Source organism: Peromyscus californicus, unplaced genomic scaffold, assembly GCF_007827085.1.
Source record: "Peromyscus californicus insignis strain IS unplaced genomic scaffold, ASM782708v3 Scaffold_4__1_contigs__length_199733344, whole genome shotgun sequence".
Taxonomy (NCBI): Eukaryota; Metazoa; Chordata; class Mammalia; order Rodentia; family Cricetidae; genus Peromyscus; species Peromyscus californicus.
This window is the reverse complement of record NW_026294562.1, coordinates 57656197-57675048: the sequence shown is the minus strand read 5'-3', so window position 1 is coordinate 57675048 and position 18852 is coordinate 57656197. Positions and strand designations below refer to the sequence as shown.

The window sequence follows — 18852 nt, the reverse complement described above, 5'->3', positions numbered from 1 at the left end:
TATGCGTATGGTACATATACATACATGCAGGCAAAACACCCATATACATAAAATGAAAATAACTTTTTAAAAAAAAATGATAACACTACACTGGGTATGATGATATACAGCTTGAACCCCAGCACTTGGGAAGCTGAGGCAAGAAGATCAGGAATTCAAGCTCATCCTCAGCTACATAGAGAGTGGAACTTGAGGAGGAGTATAATTTGCAGGTTGGCATCTGTCTGGTCCTATGGCAGATTCAGCCATAGTGGGAGCCTGGGGATGCCTAAAGAAGAATTTCAGTGTTCCCATGGGTCCAATGGTCCGACGAACCAGAATTTAACATGGGTCCCTTCCCTTCCTTAGGAATGAGCTCCACTCAGAACAGCAGTCTGGCCCCAGATCCGACCATCATCCCCACCACGACCTCTGTGACCTGGGTCTACTTTTCAATGACATTTCTTGCCATGGTCACCTGTGTTTTGGGGATGGCTGGCAACAGCGTGGTGATTTGGCTGCTGAGCTTCCGTGTGCGGAGGTCTCCCTTCTGTATTTATGTCCTCAACCTGGCGGTGGCCGACCTCCTCTTCTTGCTCTGCATGGCATCCTTGCTCAGCCTGGAAACAAGGCCCCTGTTCACATTCAGCACCTCCAGCAGAGTCTACGAGGGGATGAAGAGAATCAAGTACTTTGCCTATACGGCCGGCCTGAGCCTGCTGACGGCCATCAGCACCCAGCGCTGCCTTTCTGTGCTTTTCCCCATCTGGTATAAGTGCCACCAGCCCCGGCACCTGTCATCGGTGGTATGTGGTGCTCTCTGGGCACTGGCCCTGCTGATGAACTTCCTGGCTTCTTTCTTCTGCATCTGGTTCTGGCATCCCAATACAAACCAGTGCTTTCAGGTGGACATGGTCTTAAGCAGTCTTATCCTGGGGATCTTCATGCCCGTCATGATCCTGTCCAGCGCCATACTCCTCATCCAAGTTCGGAAGAACACCCTGCTGCGGAGACGGCGGCCCCGTCGGCTGTTCGTGGTCATCCTGGCTTCCGTCTTCGTCTTCCTCACCTGTTCTCTGCCCCTGGGCATCTATTGGTTCATACTCTACTGGGTGGGACTGCCAGAGGATGTGAGGCTCCTGTATATCTGCTTGTCACGCTTCTCTTCATGTTTGAGCAGCAGTGCCAACCCAGTCATCTACTTCCTCGTGGGCAGCCAGAAGAGCCACAGGCTACAGGAGTCCCTGGGTGCTGTGCTGGGGCGGGCACTTCGGGATGAGCCTGAGCCAGAGGGCAGGGAGACACCATCTGTGTGCACCAATGATGAGGTCTGAAGGCAGCCCACCTACGGCCTCCCCGCCAGCCCTTCCCTCTGAGTACCCCGCTGGCCTGTAGTGGGTGACCCCAAAGGCCTTGCAGCTCACCATGTTGGGGTCACTTTCCTCTATACCAAAGGGCTCACTGCTGTCACCTTGTGTCCCTAATCTAAACTGGGATATGAAGCAACATTTCTTTCCATTTTACCTGTTTAGACACAGATCCTAGCCATGGGCCCCATCTTGTGCAAGGTTGGCCGGGAAAGATGGGGTCTCCAGTTGGAGACAGCATCTCCTGTGGGTGAAAAACGCCGTTCCTAGACACCTTGTCCCCTTGAGATGGCGTCTGTCCTAGCTTCGTTTCTGTTGCTGTAACAAATTCCCTGACAAAAAGCAACACAGGGGAAAAAACAGTTTATTTGGCTTACAACGGCAGCTCACGGCCCATCATTTCAGGGAAATCAAGGCAGGATTGAAGCAGCTAGTGACATCATATCCAAAGTCAAGAGTCAAGAATGAAAGAAAGAAAGAATGAGCAAATGCATCGATCTATCCCTGCTTGCTTGCTCTCAGCTAGCTCTCCCCTCTCTTAAACTCTTTCTGCCTAGGGAATGATGTTGCCCACAGTGGGTCTTCCTGTGTCAATCAACAATCAAGACAATCCCTCGTAGACATGCCCACGTGCTAATCTGATCTAGGTAATTCCTCACAGAGGCTCTCTCCTTACGTGATTCTAGGTTGTCCCAGGTTGACAGTTAAAGATAAACAACACAGCATCTAGGACTTGGGGATACCCTGGGACATCACTTGGTGCTCAAAGTAGAGGCTCTGAGGCACTTGCCATTGAGTGTGCCTGCAGCCCATTGTGTGACATGTCGTGGGGTGACAGGAACACACACCTACGCATCCCAGATAGGGCACTGACAAAAGACCAAGGAACAATCCCATGCAATCCCGGTCTGATGAGCCAATGAGTTATTGACCCACAGAAGTGTGGATCAGGGGTTACTTACAGAGATGTAGGTCAGTGTTACAGAACTGTAGGTGACCCTAAAGCAGCCACATCACTGAGAAGTCCCACCCTAGCATGGATGACCGTTTCCAGAGGCTGTGTACTAACCATCTACTCTCCTCATATCAGTGCCTCCCCAAACCAAGAGCAGCTGGAGTTCAGTTATTGCAGAAGGAAGGGGGAGGAGTCTCAGACCCTTCCACCCTCCTTTCTTGAGGGGACCCCCACAGGCTTCATCCTGAAGGTCTCTGGGGGAGCTCACAGCTGCTTGGTCACAGAGGTAATGGTTGTGACTGATACTCAGAGAACAGAACTCCACAAGCCAACCAGATGCATCACCTTCTCTGATCCACATCTCACTGTCCTCAACCCCCACTTGACCCCTGGCCCACCCTCAGGCTCTGACTTGGCCTGTGGGGTTCTCTTGTGTCCCTTTTCCCCTGACAGGCCCATAGGCTTTTCCCAAGATGGCTGCACAGGTTGAGTTTGTAGTAGTAGAGGACAGAAACATGGCAGCCAGAGGCTGGGAGGAAGGAGAGAGGGACAGGACAGAAAGAGGTTGCTGAACAGACAAAGCTCTGTAGAAGACGGCACAGCAGGAAGCCTGAGTCAACAGAGGGACAGCTCCCAGAGGATCTGGAAGGCCTGTGTGGTGTGTTTGAGGCGACAGGAATGCAGGCTACCCCACTGTGTATATATGTATCAAAATGGCACCTCGGACCCCATAAACCTGTATGATTCTTATGTGTAATTAACAATAAAAGGCAACAGAAAAGAAAAACAAAACAAAACTCACAAAAAAGATCTTTGTGTTCTTGACCTGACTCTGGCCTCTGAATCCTGGACATTACCTTCGACACTACTCAGTAAACAGTCCCCACTCACCTGCCCCCCAACTGAAGGGTGCTTCAGTGGCCGCTTCAGCCCAGTTATTAGTCTAGGAACCCTCTCTGGAATCTCACTGGGTTGTTTAGCATGTGGGTTTTGTTTGGTTTGAGTTTTTTGAGGTTTTCCCCCAAAATTGAGAAAAAGATCCCCCTTGGGGTCAGATCAGGGGCTATTCTAACAGGGAGCACAGCCTCAGTCGTCTTCTTTTCAAAAAGATTATTTGGGTGGAGGTGGGGTGGGGTGGGTGATGGTACATGCCTTTAATCCAAGCACTTGGCAGTCAGGGGCAGGTGGATCCGGGTTTGAGACCAGCGAGGTACAGAGTGAGTTCCAGGGACAACCAGGGCTTCCCAAAGAGACCCTGTCTCAATGCCCCAGCCCCCCCCAAAAGATTATTTCACCCCCTCCCCAAGATTACTTATTTTAATTTTATTGTGTATGATGTTTTGCCTGCATGTATGCCTGTGAACCATGGGTGTGCCCAGTGCCTGTGGTGGCCAGAAGAGGGCGTCAGATCCCCTGAAACTGGAGTTGCCTACAAGTGGTTGTGAGCCACCGTGAAGGCTCAGCCTTCTTTTTACTTTTTTTTTTCTTTAGTTTCTCAAGGTAGGATTTCTCTGTATACCCATTGTGACTGTCCTGGAACTCGCTTTGTAGACCAGGATGGCCTTGAACTCACGGAGATCCGCCAGTCTCTGCCTCCCAAGAGCTGGGATTATAGGCATGAGCCACCACCACCTGGTTTACTTTTTATTTTGAGACAGAGCCTTGCTGTGCAGCCCCAGCTAGACAACTTAAACTCACTACGTAGCCCAGGCTGGCCTTAAATCTGTGATCCTCCTGTCTCAGGCTCCTGGGCGTTGGGATTACAGCTCCTTTTCACTTTTTATTTTGAGATGGGGTCTCCATCAGTCGTTCAGACAGACTTTGAGCTGTGAGAAACATGGAGACGCAGAGCAGCAAACTGGAGGCAGGTTTATCACTTGGCTTTGCAAAGCCAGACATCAGCACAAAATCAATCATCCTTTAAAACTCTAGCGCAGGCCACTTCCTCCCATTGGCTGAGTAATCGGGAAGTTACAGTCTTACGGGGGGCTGAGTCTCCTTTTTGTTTATGTTCTTCTGGCTTTTCAAGACAGGGTTTCCCTGTGGAACCCTGACTGTCCTGGATCTCACTCGGTAGACCAGGCTGGCCTCGAACTCACAGAGATCCTCCTGCCTCTGCCTGCCGAGTGTTGGGATTAAAGCTGTGTGCCACCACCGCCTGGCTGTGAGCTGAGGTTTATCTCTTCCTCTAATGCCTACGTTTGACTTTTCTCAACAACAGCAAAACATCATGGTTGGACTTACCTCTATGTTTTGAATCCTATTTACTTTATTCGACACAGATCGCCACACCTCTGTATGCAGGTCATTCAGCAGGTGTGGCTGTTAGTCATTTTCTACTGTAAGCTAATAGTTTGGGTGACAGTAGCTGGACTAACAGAGCTTGGGTGGGGTTAGCTAAATTTAGCAGGGTACCAGAAAGGGCTCTGTACATAATCCTCCTGCCTCAGTGTCCAGAGTAGCTGGGATTACAGGTTTGCCGGCACCTGTTCTTGATCCAGATCCAATAGTGGCCTGAGTGGTTCCCATACTGCAAGGGAAGAGGCCAGAGGCACAGGGGTCTGGTCACAGAGTGCTGGAAGACAGATGGGAGCTTCAGCCACAGCCTCAGACCACTCAGAAGTCCCCGGAACTCTAAGTACAGTAGATGCTACAAGGGGACCAGGGCAGTTGAGCAGAGGGCTAGAGTGCTGGAGGCTCCCTGGAGGGGCTGGGTGCTGTCCAAGTCTGAGGTCAGAGAGAGGAGAATCAGGTGCTCACCAAATGATCCCCCTTTTAGGGTCAACATGGGGCATGATGGAAAGATGGGAAAAATCCTGGGGACACAAGAGCCCCTCGCCCAGGAATCTGGTTAAAGACCCTTGCCAGTAAGTAGTGGAGATTCCAAAACTAACTGTCCAGGCTTTCCCCTCCCAGCTGGGAATCTGCAGTTTCTATGAATCTCCCAGAAACCCTGTTGACAGGAAGGGATGTGTCCTAAGCCCCTGAGCAGCCTTTCAGGCTTCCAGATTCGGTTTATCAAGTTTAACCCATCCAAGGCATCCCCCAGAGCCACCCTATAATCTCCCTGAGAGAGAGGGGGGCGGTTTAGCAACCCTTGAGATGTAACTTGAAGCCAGCAAAGGAATGTGTGCGGCTAAGGCCTCACAGCAGCCCTGCCTTGAAATGCTCAGTCCACGAGTGTAGCTTGTCTCATCTCTGCTACTCTCTTTAAAAGTCCACACCCACGTCTTGGGTGTATTTCACTTCCTCCTGAGCCTCTCTTTCTCCTAACCCTAGTGTTAAGTCTAAATTAAAATGTTTGGTGCTGGGAGATGGCTCAGTGAAGTTCTTGCAAGCACAAAGACTTGAGTTCTGATTCCCAGAAGCCACGTAAAAAGTTGGGCACAGAGGTCACACTCTCCTGTGACTCCAGTACTGTGGAGAGGGGCAGGGCGGAGACAATCAATCCCTGATGTGTGGCTAGCCCCACATGAGGTTCAAGCTTAATGGACCCCACCTCAAAAAATAAAGATGGAGGGGCTGGAGAGATGGCTCAGAGGTTAAGAGCACTGGCTGTTCTTCCAGAGGACCTGAGTTCAATTCCCAGCACCCACATGGTGGCTCTCAACCATCTATAATGAGATCTGGCGCCCTCTTCTGGCCTTCAGGCAAACATGCAAACAGAACACTGTATACATACTAAATAAATAAACCTTTAAAAAATAAATAAAGGTGGAGCCCAATGGAAGACAGACACCAATATCTACCTCCATGCTCACACATTCACACATTCACACACCTACACCAACAAGTACATCACTCACGCACAAAAGCCACAGACTGCTTGTTATTCTAGCTCCAGGGAATCCAAGGCCCTTCTGTGGCTTCAGTAGGTACTCACACCCATGCACACAAGCACACACACACACACACACACACACACACAGAGAGAGAGAGAGAGAGAGAGAGAGAGAGAGAGAGAGAGAGAGAGAGAGAGAGAGAGAGAGAGATTAGGGGCTGGAGAGATAGCTCAGAGGTTAAGTACACTGGCTGTCCTTGCATAGGATCCAGGTCCACTTCCGAGCACCCACATGACAGCTCACAATCATCCATTACTCTAGGTCCAAGGAATCTGATGCCCTCTTTTGGCCTCTGAGGGCACTGCTTGCACATGATACACACAAAGACATGCAAACACACACACACACACACACACACACACACACACACACACACACATAAATAAAAATCAACAGCAATTTAAAAAATAGTAGTAGCTGGGCAGTGGTGGCCCACACCTTTAATCCTAGCACTCGGGAGGCAGAGGCAAGCCAATATCTGTGAGTTCAAGGCCAGCCTGGAGTACAAAGGAGTTCCAGGACAGCCAGAGCTATTACACAGAGAAACCTTGTCTCGAAAGGCAAACAAACAAAGTAATAATAATAATAATAATAATAGTAATAGAATACAAAACAAGTCGGGTAGTGGTGACACACACCTTTAGTCTCAGCCAGCACTCAGGTGGCACAGGCAGGTGGATCTCTGAGTTCAAAGCCAGCCTGGTCCACAGAGTGAGTTCCAGGACAGCCAAGGCTACACAGAGAAACCCTGTCTCAAAAATCAAAATGACAACAACAATAATAATACAAAACAAAATTTGGTCAACCATGCCTTTAGTTTGAATTCTAATTCAATATTCTTGTAGGAAAATAATCAAAACTGTTGACCTGTGAGAAGGTCATCAGCATGCATGGCCTAAAATGATTAAAAACCACATCACAGTTTTCTGTGTTCTGGATTCTTTGCAGCATCTATTGCTGTCCACAGCCTATAGCCTGCCCTGGTCTCATCCCTTGTCCTCGCTCGTCATCACAGCTGGAGCCGAAGTCACCTGTGTGGCTCTCTCCCTCAGCATGTCTCCCTTCTTAACCGACAAGCTTAGGGTCACACAAAATGTGAGGGCATGAGAGCCCCCATTTCAATCCCAGCTGGTCAGTAAGCCCCACAGGCCAGCCAGGGGCAGATGGAAAGGGAAGGGAGGGTCCTGTAGGCTGGAGCCGCCGCTCCCAGCAGCCCTGGGTACCTGGAGTCACAGACTGATATCTCAAACCCGAATCCATCGTATATCTGAGATGAAACCCCGAGGGATCTTCTATGCCGAAGTTGAAGGGACACCCCTACTCCCAAAAGCCAGTTAGGGGAAGGAAAGGGGAAAAAATCCCTCACAATATACTTCTGTAGTTTGCTGAATTCGAGCATTTATTGGGCTAAAAGGGTGACTCAGTGGGAGAGGACTTTTCTAACATGTGTGAGGCTCTGTGTTTGGTGCCAGTACCACAGAAATGGGAGAGGAGGGAGGGAGGGAGGGAGGGAGGGAGGGAGGGAGAACTCCTGAGTTTACAGCAGCCTAGGTCGGCTGTTCATTTCACAAACCTTCCTGAGCACTCACTGTGAGCCAGGTCTTGCTCACAAGCCACTGCAGAGCCTGCCCTTGGAAAAAGAGATCAGCAAAGTCCCGAGAGGACAGCGCAGGTGACAGCTGCCAGCGGGCAGATCTTGTGCAACCACTCTCAGGCTTGTCCTACCCACAGGGACCCCACCCCACCCTGCCTCATCCACTCTGAGGAATCCCTGACCTCCGAGGGGACTCTCTGCTGGGACTAGTTCCTCTCCCAGCCCACCCTGCGGTCACCCCAATTCCCTGTCAGCGGCAGCCCCACAATGGTCAGAGAGGAAAGGGCCCCAGATGGAGGAAAGAAGAACTGCAGGCTTCGCTGTAAGTGTTTGAGGGAACAGGGTGTGGGGTGCTGCATCCTGTCTGCACCCCCGCTCCAGTCCCTGGTGCTCAGATGTGTTCCTGAGTCTCTGTAGGCGGCTTAGCGAGTCTCCAGCTCACCCAGCCCAGGGTTCCTGTGTCAGAGCTCTGGGCCAAAGAGAGCTGATGTCAGGGAAAAGGAATGAGCTTGGCATGATTGCCCCTCCTTCCCACTCTGCACAGTCACAGAGAAGACCCAGAGACTGTCTGCCAGGGACTTAGGCCATACCCAACACAGGGACACCAGGATGGTCTCAGATACCCTCTGTGAGCACATGCGTGTGTCAGAAATGTGTGCATGAGAATAAAGCTTCAACTCAGTGGTTTAGGGCCTCCCCTGGTCTGGCAGCCAAACTCCTCTTTTCTCAATTCTTTTTTTTTTAGACAGGGTCTCATGTAGACCAGGATGGCCTTGAACTCACTGTATCCAAGGATAATCTTGAACTCCTAATCCTCCTGCCTTCCTTTCCCAAGTGCTGGGATTACAGGCTTGTACTGCCAAGCCTAGCTGTATGTAATGCTGAGCATGGAACCAGGGCTTCATGCATGCTGGGTAAGCACTCTACCAACTGAGCCACAGCCCGTCCCTCACTCCTTCCCTCCCTACCTTCCTTTTTTCCTCCTTCCTGCTCTTCCTTCTTCCCTTTTTTTAAAAAATGTCTTTCTTTGTTATCCAGGCTGACTTTCAAATTGTGGGTCCAGAAATCCTCCTGCCTCAGCTTTCCAAGTCAACTAGGAGTACAGATGCGTGCTACCACACCCTGCTTACCCAGCCTCCCACCTTTTAAAAACTATTTATTTTTATTTGTGTGAATGTGCGTCTCTGTGTGTACTACGTGTGTGCACTATGTGTGTGCAGTGCTCTCAGAGGCCAGAAGAGGGCAGTGGATCCCCTGGAGCTGGAATTCTAGGTGTCATAAGACATCCAGTGTGAGCTCTGGGAACCAAGCTCCTGTCCTTTACAAAGGCAGGAAGTCCTCTTAACAACTGGGCCATCTCTCCAATCCTCAACTCCCCTTTCTAAGCATCACTATATCCTTGGTCCCCTCAGGAATGGTCCCAGGCTTGATGGGAAGTAAACCCCGTCTTTCCTCCCCAAATGCCTTTCTCCTCAACCACATAGCAAGTTCAAGACCAGCCTGGGCTATTTGAGACCATCTCCTCCCAAAAAGTTCTATTGCTATGGTCTTGGCAGGTGTAATTGGCTAAGCAGGATCCTAGTGGATTAGGGTGACCTCTAATTGAAAGTGGCTGGTTTCCTTACAGAAGATGTGTGCAGGGACAGACAGAGAGGAGAGGAACACTGAGTGATGGCCAAGGCAGACACCATTGATACAACTACGAAGCCAAGCTTCTAGGCGCTGGAAGGGGCCCCGTCCCACGGAGGGAAGAGGAACTTACTGCTCAGTTACCGAAAACTCCAAACGTGGCTTCAGGCTCAGATGGACACAGGTGACCGGAGCAAGTCCTCAGGAACTGCTTCCTTCCCATGGCTTGGCTCCCCGGTGGGCTTGACTTTCAGACAGAGTTCTCTCTCTGCTGGAATAATGGCTTTCCACTTCTCAGATTCCATTCTACCAGCTCAGGGGCCCCAAGAGAAGGGTGGATCCTTTTCTTCCATGTTTCCCATGAATCTCCTGGGCCTGACAGCTGCTGGATGACCTGGATGAGAGTCCACTTGGACTAAACTCATGCACTTTTCCCCAAGCTCACCAGAAAATTCCAGGGGCCGGGATCTGCTGCTGATGAGCCCCAGGCATATTATCCAGAGCCAGCTGCAGGGTCAGAATCACATCCCCAGCCCCCCAACCCCCTACCCCCCACACTGAGAAACACCTGGACTCCTCTACTTGGGAGAAGCCATGGATCTTGGCAGGCTGGGCCTGAGGTGTGGCTAGCAGCCAGCTTCCTTCAAAGCCAGTCTCCTTGTGGGAATCTGCATTCCATCAGCTACTGAGTCAAAGCCAAGGCCTAGCGGAGTCTGGGTCCTTAAGTGAGCCTGGAGGGTTGCTCCTCCCACTGCCTTGGCCCTGCTGCTGGCCTGCTGTATGCTGGGGTGAGGCACTGTGGGAGCTGAGCAGAGCTAGCTCCCCTGAGCAACATAAGGAATGTGACTAGCCTGTGCACTCACCAACCGCAGCATCAACGATGTGTGTGTGGTGGCGGTGTGTGTGTGTGTGTGCAGGAAAAGCAGGAGGTCACAGCAAATAACCTGCCACCAAAGCCAGCGGGGACTAAAGCCAGTTGTTTACTCAGGGTTTAGTCACAGGGTGGTAGTTGTCACCCTCATTTTCTGAGGCTTGAGGCCAGCCCACCACGCTGTACTGTGGTGTTCCCAGCTGTGGGTGCTCCTGGAACCTGCTACTTCTGCATTTACTGGGTGGTGTGTTCTGTTAAGCATTCATTTGTGCATCCCCACTAGGGCTCCTCTGACTGCCCTCCAGTCCAAGATTCCAGCCTAAGGGACACATGGTACCTGGCTTCTTGGGCAGGAGCTATGTCTTCTGCAATTGCTGGAACATGAAGCAGGGATCCATGGCTCCCTGGGGGGTTAAGTTACTTGTCCCTTAGCCCCTTAAGCTGCTGACACCAGCAGAGAGGGCCTCTTCCCATTGCTGGGAGTCCTATCCATCCCAATGCCACTTTGAAATACTGGGTTTGTTCTTGGGGGACCTTCCTGAGGCCCCCACGACCAAGACTCCATCACAGGCCAAGCATGTTTCTCCAGCTCACATTTGGAAGCCCTGCCTGCCCCTGGTACATCAGAATGTGACTGAGCTGGGAGTGAGGGTGGGGTGACCACATTAATCTGGCACCAAGGGTCCTACTCTGAAGCCACTAGGGTCTTCTCAGAGGAGGATATAAGATCCAGGCAAATAAAGGGACATCCAAGAAAGGATGAGAGAGGAAGCCACCAGCAAGCCAAACAGAGGGGCCTCAGAAGGAGCAGAGCCTGGGTACCTGAGGCCCAGTCCACCTGCCTAAGCTGCCCTGTGTTAAAAAGTAAACCATTCTGGGGCTAGGGAGGTAGTTTGGTGGGCAGAACACCTGTCAGGGAAACATGAGGACCTGAGTTCAAATCCCCAACACCCACATCAAACTCCAGGCGTGGTGGTGCATACCATAATCTCAGCACTGTGAGGACAGAGACAGAGGATGCTGGAGTTTGCTGACAAACCAGCCCATGTGAATCAGCAGACTCCAGGTTCCCTGAGGGCCCGTCTCCATAAAGGTGCATAGTGACTGAGGAAGACACCCACCCGACATCGACCTCTGGCCTCCACGGGCACAGGTACACACCCACCTACCGTCTGAGTCATATGTGCGCATGTGATTCGGCATCCATGAAGCTGAGGCAGGATGGCGAGCTCAAGAGCAGCCTGGGCTACACAGGCAACTGCTCTCTCAGACACACACACCTAAACACACAGAAGGAAGAAGAATCAAAAGGACAAAAATCATACTTTTGTTTGCTTTAATAAAAAAACAATAGGTGGAAGCCTTGGGAAGTGCCCCAAACTGTCTTTAGGTAGGCTTTGTCCTTCTGAAATGTGGCTCTTTGTGAGCCCAAATGCAGGATGCAGGACTCCCTCTGCCAGGAAGGGGGGCTGCTTTCTGAGGTGGCTGTGTATCTTGGAAGACAACGGAAAGGCGTGAGGCCAGCTCCCCAAGCCAGCATGGGTGGGGGGCCGAGAACATTCCATCAGAGTCAGTCATGAGGCTCGTGGCGGGAGGGGTCCTCTTGGCAGGGACCCCACAATCTGTGTTGCTTTAACTCAATAGTGTAAGGCTCCATGCCAGGTAGACAAACCTAGTGTGGTCCCTCCAACTCTCTGGACCGTGAAGGACACCGTACAACCAGTTACGTACACACATCTGAGGTCAGTCACCTGTCAGGTGTGAAGGGGCACAGGTGAGGGCAGGGGTGAGGCAGGAGTAACAGATCTGGGCTGGACAGGCAGTGGCTGGGACCCCCTCAGTGGGTGAGGGGTGTCCTGGGCACATGTTATCAGCAGGTGGGAGACACCCCTGCCCCACCTACTTCACACCTGCACGTTCCCACTTCTCTTACCTCCTCAGCGCAGCGCCCCTCAACCCCCCCAAAGCTTTGTCCAGGCCCTGTGTAAGGACCTTTTTTGGAAAAAGGGTCTTTGCTGATGGTGGTGGTTAGTTCCATCTGCCGGCCTGGTTGGGCTAAGGTTGCTTGTGAGCCATCGCTGTGGGCATGCTGTGGGCCATCGCTGTGGGCATGCTGTGGGCATGCTGTGGGCCATCGCTGTGGGCATGCTGTGGGCATGCTGTGGGCCATCGCTGTGGGCATGCTGTGGGCATGCTGTGGGCCATCGCTGTGGGCATGCTGTGGGCATGCTGTGGGCCATCGCTGTGGGCATGCTGTGGTCATGCTGTGGGCCATCGCTGTGGGCATGCTGTGGGCATGCTGTGGGCCATCGCTGTGGGCATGCTGTGGGCATGCTGTGGGCCATCGCTGTGGGCATGCTGTGGGCCATCTCTGTGGGCATGCTGTGGGCATGCTGTGGGCCATCGCTGTGGGCATGCTGTGGGCATGCTGTGGGCCATTGCTGTGAGCATGCCGGGGAGGGGTTCTGAGCAAGGTGAACTTCAGACTCCATGAGTGGCACAGGGAAGATCTACCCTTCTCGGTGGGTGTGGGGATCCTATGCAGAAGAGAAAGGCAGAGGAAGGGTAAATCTCCCCCATCTCTTTCTGGAGCTAGAGCTGGGAGTCCCAGCATCTGCTTTCTCCTCTTATTGTCAGAGCCCCTGGTCCTCAGGCTTCTGGACTCAGGCCCCACCACTCCCACTAGAAACCCCTCCCCAGAGCCTGCACCACACTACTGGAACTATTATCCTCCAAAACCATGAGCTAACGTACCTCTTTTCCTTATACAGCATCCAGCATTGGGCGTTTCATTACAGCAACGGAGGTGGGCTGAGTGGATGCACGAATGCCTCGGGGTTGCCCCAGCTTCAGGCTGCACCCTAATTCGGCAGCCCTGGTCCCACCCTCCCAATACAGCTGGCAAGCAATAGACAGGGACTCTATCCTGGGCACAGACATCGCCACCCATGGCTCCTCCTGTCCTCCAGCCTCCCGCTGGACAGACAGACAGTGAAGCACACAGGCCATCTTCCCTCCCACGGTGGCCTCAGGAACACTGTCCTCTCTGCTGCCCACCAGAGCCCGCCCCAGCCTTGGTCTCACCCTGGTGTGAGCCTGACCCTGTCTGTCTGTCTTCATGTCACTCTCTCAGGCCCTCACTGACCTAGAAACAAAGTTGCCTCCATCTCCATGCTCTCCAGGGTAAGAGGGGCAGGACTCACAGCCAGTGGCTTTTTCCAAGGAACTGTCCCCGGGTCTCACACCGATCCCCGCTGCCTGGCTCTTCTGACTCAATGCCGCTTCACACAGTCATGCCTTTTGACTTTGGCTATTCTTTGTCATGGCTGCTTTTTGAGACAGAGGCTCACTACGAAGCTCCAGCTGGCCTCAAACTCATGAGCCTCCTGCCACGGCATCCTGAGTGCTGGGACGGCAGCACCAGTGGGGCTATTTCTTCTGAGAAGCAGTCCAGAGGCTTCTCATATCGACACCATAGCCAAGATGGATACCAGGGACACAGTTTCCCTGACGCTTGACCACGGCATCACAGGGCCTAACTGCGTGGCCAGCTCAAGGCACTGGACCTGGAGTTTATGGTTGTGTGGGTAGGGTCCCACAAATCTTCATAGCTTTGTCCAGGCGTCTAAGGAGACTCCACTGGGTATGTGTGAAGTATGGCCAGTTCCCTAGTTATTCTAGTCTCCTCTGTTTTCTGGGTCTCTGGAGCCTTGCACGGTCCTCTAGGTGGTTCAGGGGCATGAGGGCACCGAAGGCAGAGTGTGTTCTGCCTCTATGGCCACCTGCAGACAAAGCAGGGGCTGGTGGGCAGTTCTTCAGCGACCATCAAGCTTCCAGTGAAGAAGAGGTGTGGATCGCAGCACAGTTGGGGTCCCTCTGCTCTTTGTACTTGGGTGGCCTACACATCCACTGTGACTCTGTACTGCATGACCGTCCCCACTCAGCTTCAGGGAGGCTCCCAGGCATGGTGGCCAGACCCATGAGACTAGACGAGGCCATCCTGGCATCCACCCTCATACCTGCACCCTGACCTCTGACATCTCCAGGCTCAGCTGCTCTGGGGTGGCCCTGCCCTGGACACTCTGTTTGGCAACTTCAGACACTTCACCTGTCGAGGAACAGCAGCTCTGAACCTGTCACTTACTTCCTGTACGCACTGGAGTCAGCAGAGGCTGCAGGAGCCATCAGGGACCGGGATAATGCCCTCTGCAGGCTCCAGCGAGGTGGTCATCTTCTAACGGTACCCTGACACCTGGCTCTCAGCTGGCCCCTCCCACCCGCTGCAGTGGCCTGAGTCCACAATCAGCCATCGTGGTCTGGACTCATGGCTGTTTGCCTTCCCCGACTCTGGGCACCCTGTGGTCACTAACCGGTAGTTGATTAGCATGGGTCAGGTCTGGGGCAAGGGGGTACAAGAGCCAGTGTGGGTTGTGGTGGCCCAGCTTCCCTGTCAACCTGACTGGATTTAGGAATATCTGTGAGGGAGTTTCCAGAGAGGCTTAGCAGGAAGAAGACCCACTTTGACTGTGAGTGGCACCATCTCATCAGCTGGGGTTTCAGACTGAATAAACAAACTGAGCACCGGCATTCATCTCTCTCTGCTCCCTGAGGATGCGATGTGACCAGCTGCCTGGAATTCCTGCCACCATGCCTTCCCACCATGATGGACAGTGGGCCAAAATAAACCTTTCTTTCTTTTTTTTTCTTCCTTCCTTTTCTTCTCCCCTACCCTCCCCAACAGGGTTTCTCAATGTAACAGTCCTGGCTGTCCTGGACCTGGCTCTGTAGACCAGGCTGGCCTCGAACTCACAGAGACCCGGCTGCCTCTGCCTCCCGAGTGCTGGAACTAGAGGCGTGCGCCATCGGTGCCAGACAACCCTTCCTTTCCTAAGTTTCTTCCATGGGGCTTTTTGTCACAGCAACAGGAAAAGTGGCTGATGGGGTAGACAGAGGACATAGGCAGGTTCCACTGAAGTCCTGGTGGCCAGGAAGGCACCCAGGCCAGGCAGCCAGGCCAGACTTCCTGATCCCTGTGCAGGTGCTGGGCCCTGTGTGAGGTGCTCATCGCTCAGTTCCTGGATCATGGCGAGATCTCGGTGGTACTGGGAGAGCAGCTGGGACAGGGCAATGGGGGTGGGGCGGGGGGGGAGCCGGAGGGGGGCGGGGGCGATCTAGTTATCAACCAGCACCGGTGCATCCATCAGGGGCCTCCAGGGCCTGACTCCCAGCCAAACGGCAGCACAGGAGAGCAGCCAAGAACTGCAAGTGTGTTCAGTCATCTGAGTGGGACAGATGGCCGGCACAGGGGGACAGCAGGGCCTGGCAGGGGCCTGTGCAGGCAGCGGACAAGCTTCGCTGGCCACTTCTCTGACCCTGCATGACAGGAGAGAGGGGCAGGATGGGATCTGTGTTTTCTAGAGGAACAGGCAGGGTGTGGAGTGGCCAGAAGGGAAGGAGTCTCCCAGGCCATGTATTCTACCACATCGCCCACGGCTCTGCCAGTTCCACCCACCAGGAGGCCTGCAGACCAGGAGTAGGGTAGCTGGTGAGTGGCCCCCAGGACATATACCATAACCCACTAGACACCTGACATCATGCCCAGGCCATGCATACAGCAGGCATTTCACATGTGCTTGATTGTGTAAACATGCTGCTTTCCTGGGCTGAGCCTGAGTGCTCACGGCCCATTTGCATGTGGACTGTGAATTCATCTCCGTGCCTCCTTTGAGGCCATTTTTGTCCCTTCTGCACAGTCCTTGTCTGTAGCCTGCATGGTCTCCCTGTACGTCTTCTACCACTTCCTGCTCCCTCCTCCACTATGCCTCAGGACCTTTGCACCTGCGGCTTCCACTTGCCAGCATGCTCCTGTGTGCACAGCTCCCACCCCTTCCTTTTCTTTTTCTTTCTTTCTTTCTTTCTTTCTTTCTTTCTTTCTTTCTTTCTTTCTTTCTTTCTTTCTTTGTTTTTTTGTTTTTAGGGTTTTTTCAAGACAGGGTTTCTCCGTGTAACACTCCTGGCCGTCCCGGAACTCACTCTGTAGACCAGGCTGGCCTCCAGAGATCCACCTGCCTCTGCCTCCCAAGTGTTGGGTGTGGACCACCATGCCCAGCTCCACCCTCACTTCCTACAGGTCACAGTTAAAGATCTCCTTTTTAGTGAGGCCTTTCCTGACCACCTTCTATGAATTAGTGCAACATACATGCATGCACTCACATACACACATGCACATATGCAGTCACACATGCACGCACGCATTCACACATGAATATGCACAAGTGCACACATTCCTTGCCCCTCCCACCTGCCTCACCGACCCCCTGCATCTATCACTATCCAACGTTCTCCATGTTTTCACATTCACAGGACAGGGAGCACATCTGATTTGGTCATCGCCTTGCTCAGGCGTAAGACAGTGCCTGACAGAGAAGTGCTCAGGCATGCAGGGAGGGAGCAAAGAAGAGCAAAAGGCAGGACACACTCTGTCTCCAAGATGGTCCTCCTCCAATACAATCTAAGCACCAGCGGCATCACCTACTCTCCCCCTGGCATGTGTGTCTGCTGAAGTGAGGGTAGGTAGTGAGGCCTGTGGGTACTAACGTCTGCTCCCCACCTCTCATGCATCTTCAGTACCTGAAGGTGGATATTTCTGTCCTGCCAGCCCGCTCCCAAGTAAACACACAGAGACTTCTTATTAATTATGAAAGTTCAGCCGATAGCTTAGGCTTGTTACTAACTAGCTCTTACAACTTAAATTAACCCCTATTTCTTATCTACGCTCTGCCACGTGGTGGTACCTTTTTTCAGAAAGCCGTGTTCATCTTACTTCTCTCTGCCTCTCCTGGTGACTCTGCCCTCCTTCTTCCCTGAACTCTCTTCTTGTCCACAAGTCCCTCCTACCCTCTACCTGCCCAGCTATTGGCCAGTCAGCTCTTTATTAACCAGCGAGAGTAATAAATATTCACAGTGCACAAATAGATTGTTCCACAGCATGTACCCTCTGAGCAAAGGTCAAACTTGAGAGGGAGGCCTGATTCCTCAACTTGACCCAGATGGCAAGAGCACATCATCAAAAACATCTGCCATGGGCCAGGCAGCATTCAGGAGCAGAGGCTGGCGGATCACTGTAAAATGGAGGCCGACCTGGTCTACATAGGGAGTTGCAGGCCAGCTGAAGCTGCAGAGTGAGACCCTGTCTCAAAAACAAACAAACAAAAAAGGGAACATGGCTCTTCAACTTTGAGATGTGTTCCTTTGTGGTTGGCTATGACACTCCAAACAACCTAAAATTGGGTTATGTCTTTTTAAAAATTTTTTTTCATTTATTTTATGTATACAGGTGTTTTTGCCTGCAAGTATGTCTGTGCACCATGTGCGGGCCTCATGCCCACAGAGGCCCAAGAGAGCACTTAGATCCACTGGAACTAGAGTTACAGTTATGAGCCACCATGTGTTTTCTGGGAATCAAACCCAAGTCCTTTGGAAGAGCAGCCAGTGCTCTTTAGCCTTGAGACATCGTCTCTCTAGCCCCTGTGTTGTGGAATATTAGCTGGAGATGTGTTACATTTATTTATGCTGTGGAACATTTGTTTAGCATGCAAGGATGTGTTGCCTTCTTCTATGTTGCATTGTTTAACTCTGTGAAGCTGTGTTACTTTGCCTGCCTAAAACACCCGATGGTCTAATAAGGAGCTGAACAGCCAATAGCAAGGCAAGAAAAAGGATAGGCGGGCCTGGCAGGCCGAGAGAATAAAAGGAGGAATCTGGGAAGAGGGGACTGAGGAAGGAACAATAAGAGAAGAGAGAGGACACCAGGGGCCAGCCACACAGCCAGATACAGCGTAAGAAGTAAAGAAAAAGGTAATATCACAGAAATATCAAAGCCCAGGGGCAAGAGGTAGACGGGATAATTTAAGAAAAGCTGGCTAGAAATAAGCCAAGCTAAGGCTGGACATTCATAAGTAAGAAAAACATTCCATGTGTGATTATTTGGGAGCTGGGTGGTGGGCCCCCAAAAGAGGGAAAGAGTAAAAAAAAAAACAACAACTATACCCCTGAGCTGTGACTTCGAAATTATACCCACCACCGAAGCAACCGGGTCTACAAGCAGCGACTCTCCTGCCCAGTCAGCACTCATAGTTCACAGGTGAGCAGCAGGGTAACCTTCACGGAGGGGCTGCAGGGACTGAGGACAAGGACTTCTCAGCTCCCACGAGTACTTGGGCCTATCTGCTGCCCTCTCTTAGTCTCCATTTTCTCCTCTTTGGAGCAGGGATAGTCCTCTGTCCCTGTCCTCTCCCGCCTATGAGTGAAGAAAACATTCCCAGGACATATGTCAGTCAGTCATTGGCACTGGACGGGACTCCAGGCTATCTGGTGAGGGGGGCGCTAAGGTGGCCTAGAGCTCAGGCCACAAAATACGGTCACAGTCCAGCCCTGCCTGAGTACCCTCCTCCATCTTGTCTCTGCATCCACCAAGGATGTCAACCCAAGGGTGAGAGTCTGTCCAAATCAGCCTCTGGTCCTGGCTTCTGTGCCTCCTGTAGTTAATATTCCCCAGTGGGGCTCTACCCAAGTCTGAACCTGGAAATCCACTTTAGAGAGGAACAGCCAGGATG

At 52.2% G+C, this 18852-nt stretch overlaps 1 protein-coding gene across 1 annotated transcript; it reads left to right on the top strand.

Annotated features, from left to right (window-relative positions):
- The first annotated feature begins 280 nt into the window (after positions 1-280).
- Mrgprd (MAS related GPR family member D) lies at positions 281-1313 on the top strand. Its single transcript, XM_052714830.1, has one exon. The coding sequence runs from the start codon at positions 327-329 to the stop codon at positions 1311-1313; it is 987 nt and encodes a 328-aa protein (XP_052570790.1). The 5' UTR covers positions 281-326.
- The last annotated feature ends 17539 nt before the right edge of the window (positions 1314-18852 follow it).

Excerpts from the sequence above, each read along its gene's own strand:
- Mrgprd (XM_052714830.1), top strand. The coding sequence starts at position 327 with ATGGGTCCCTTCCCTTCCTTAGGAATGAGCTCCACTCAGAACAGCAGT.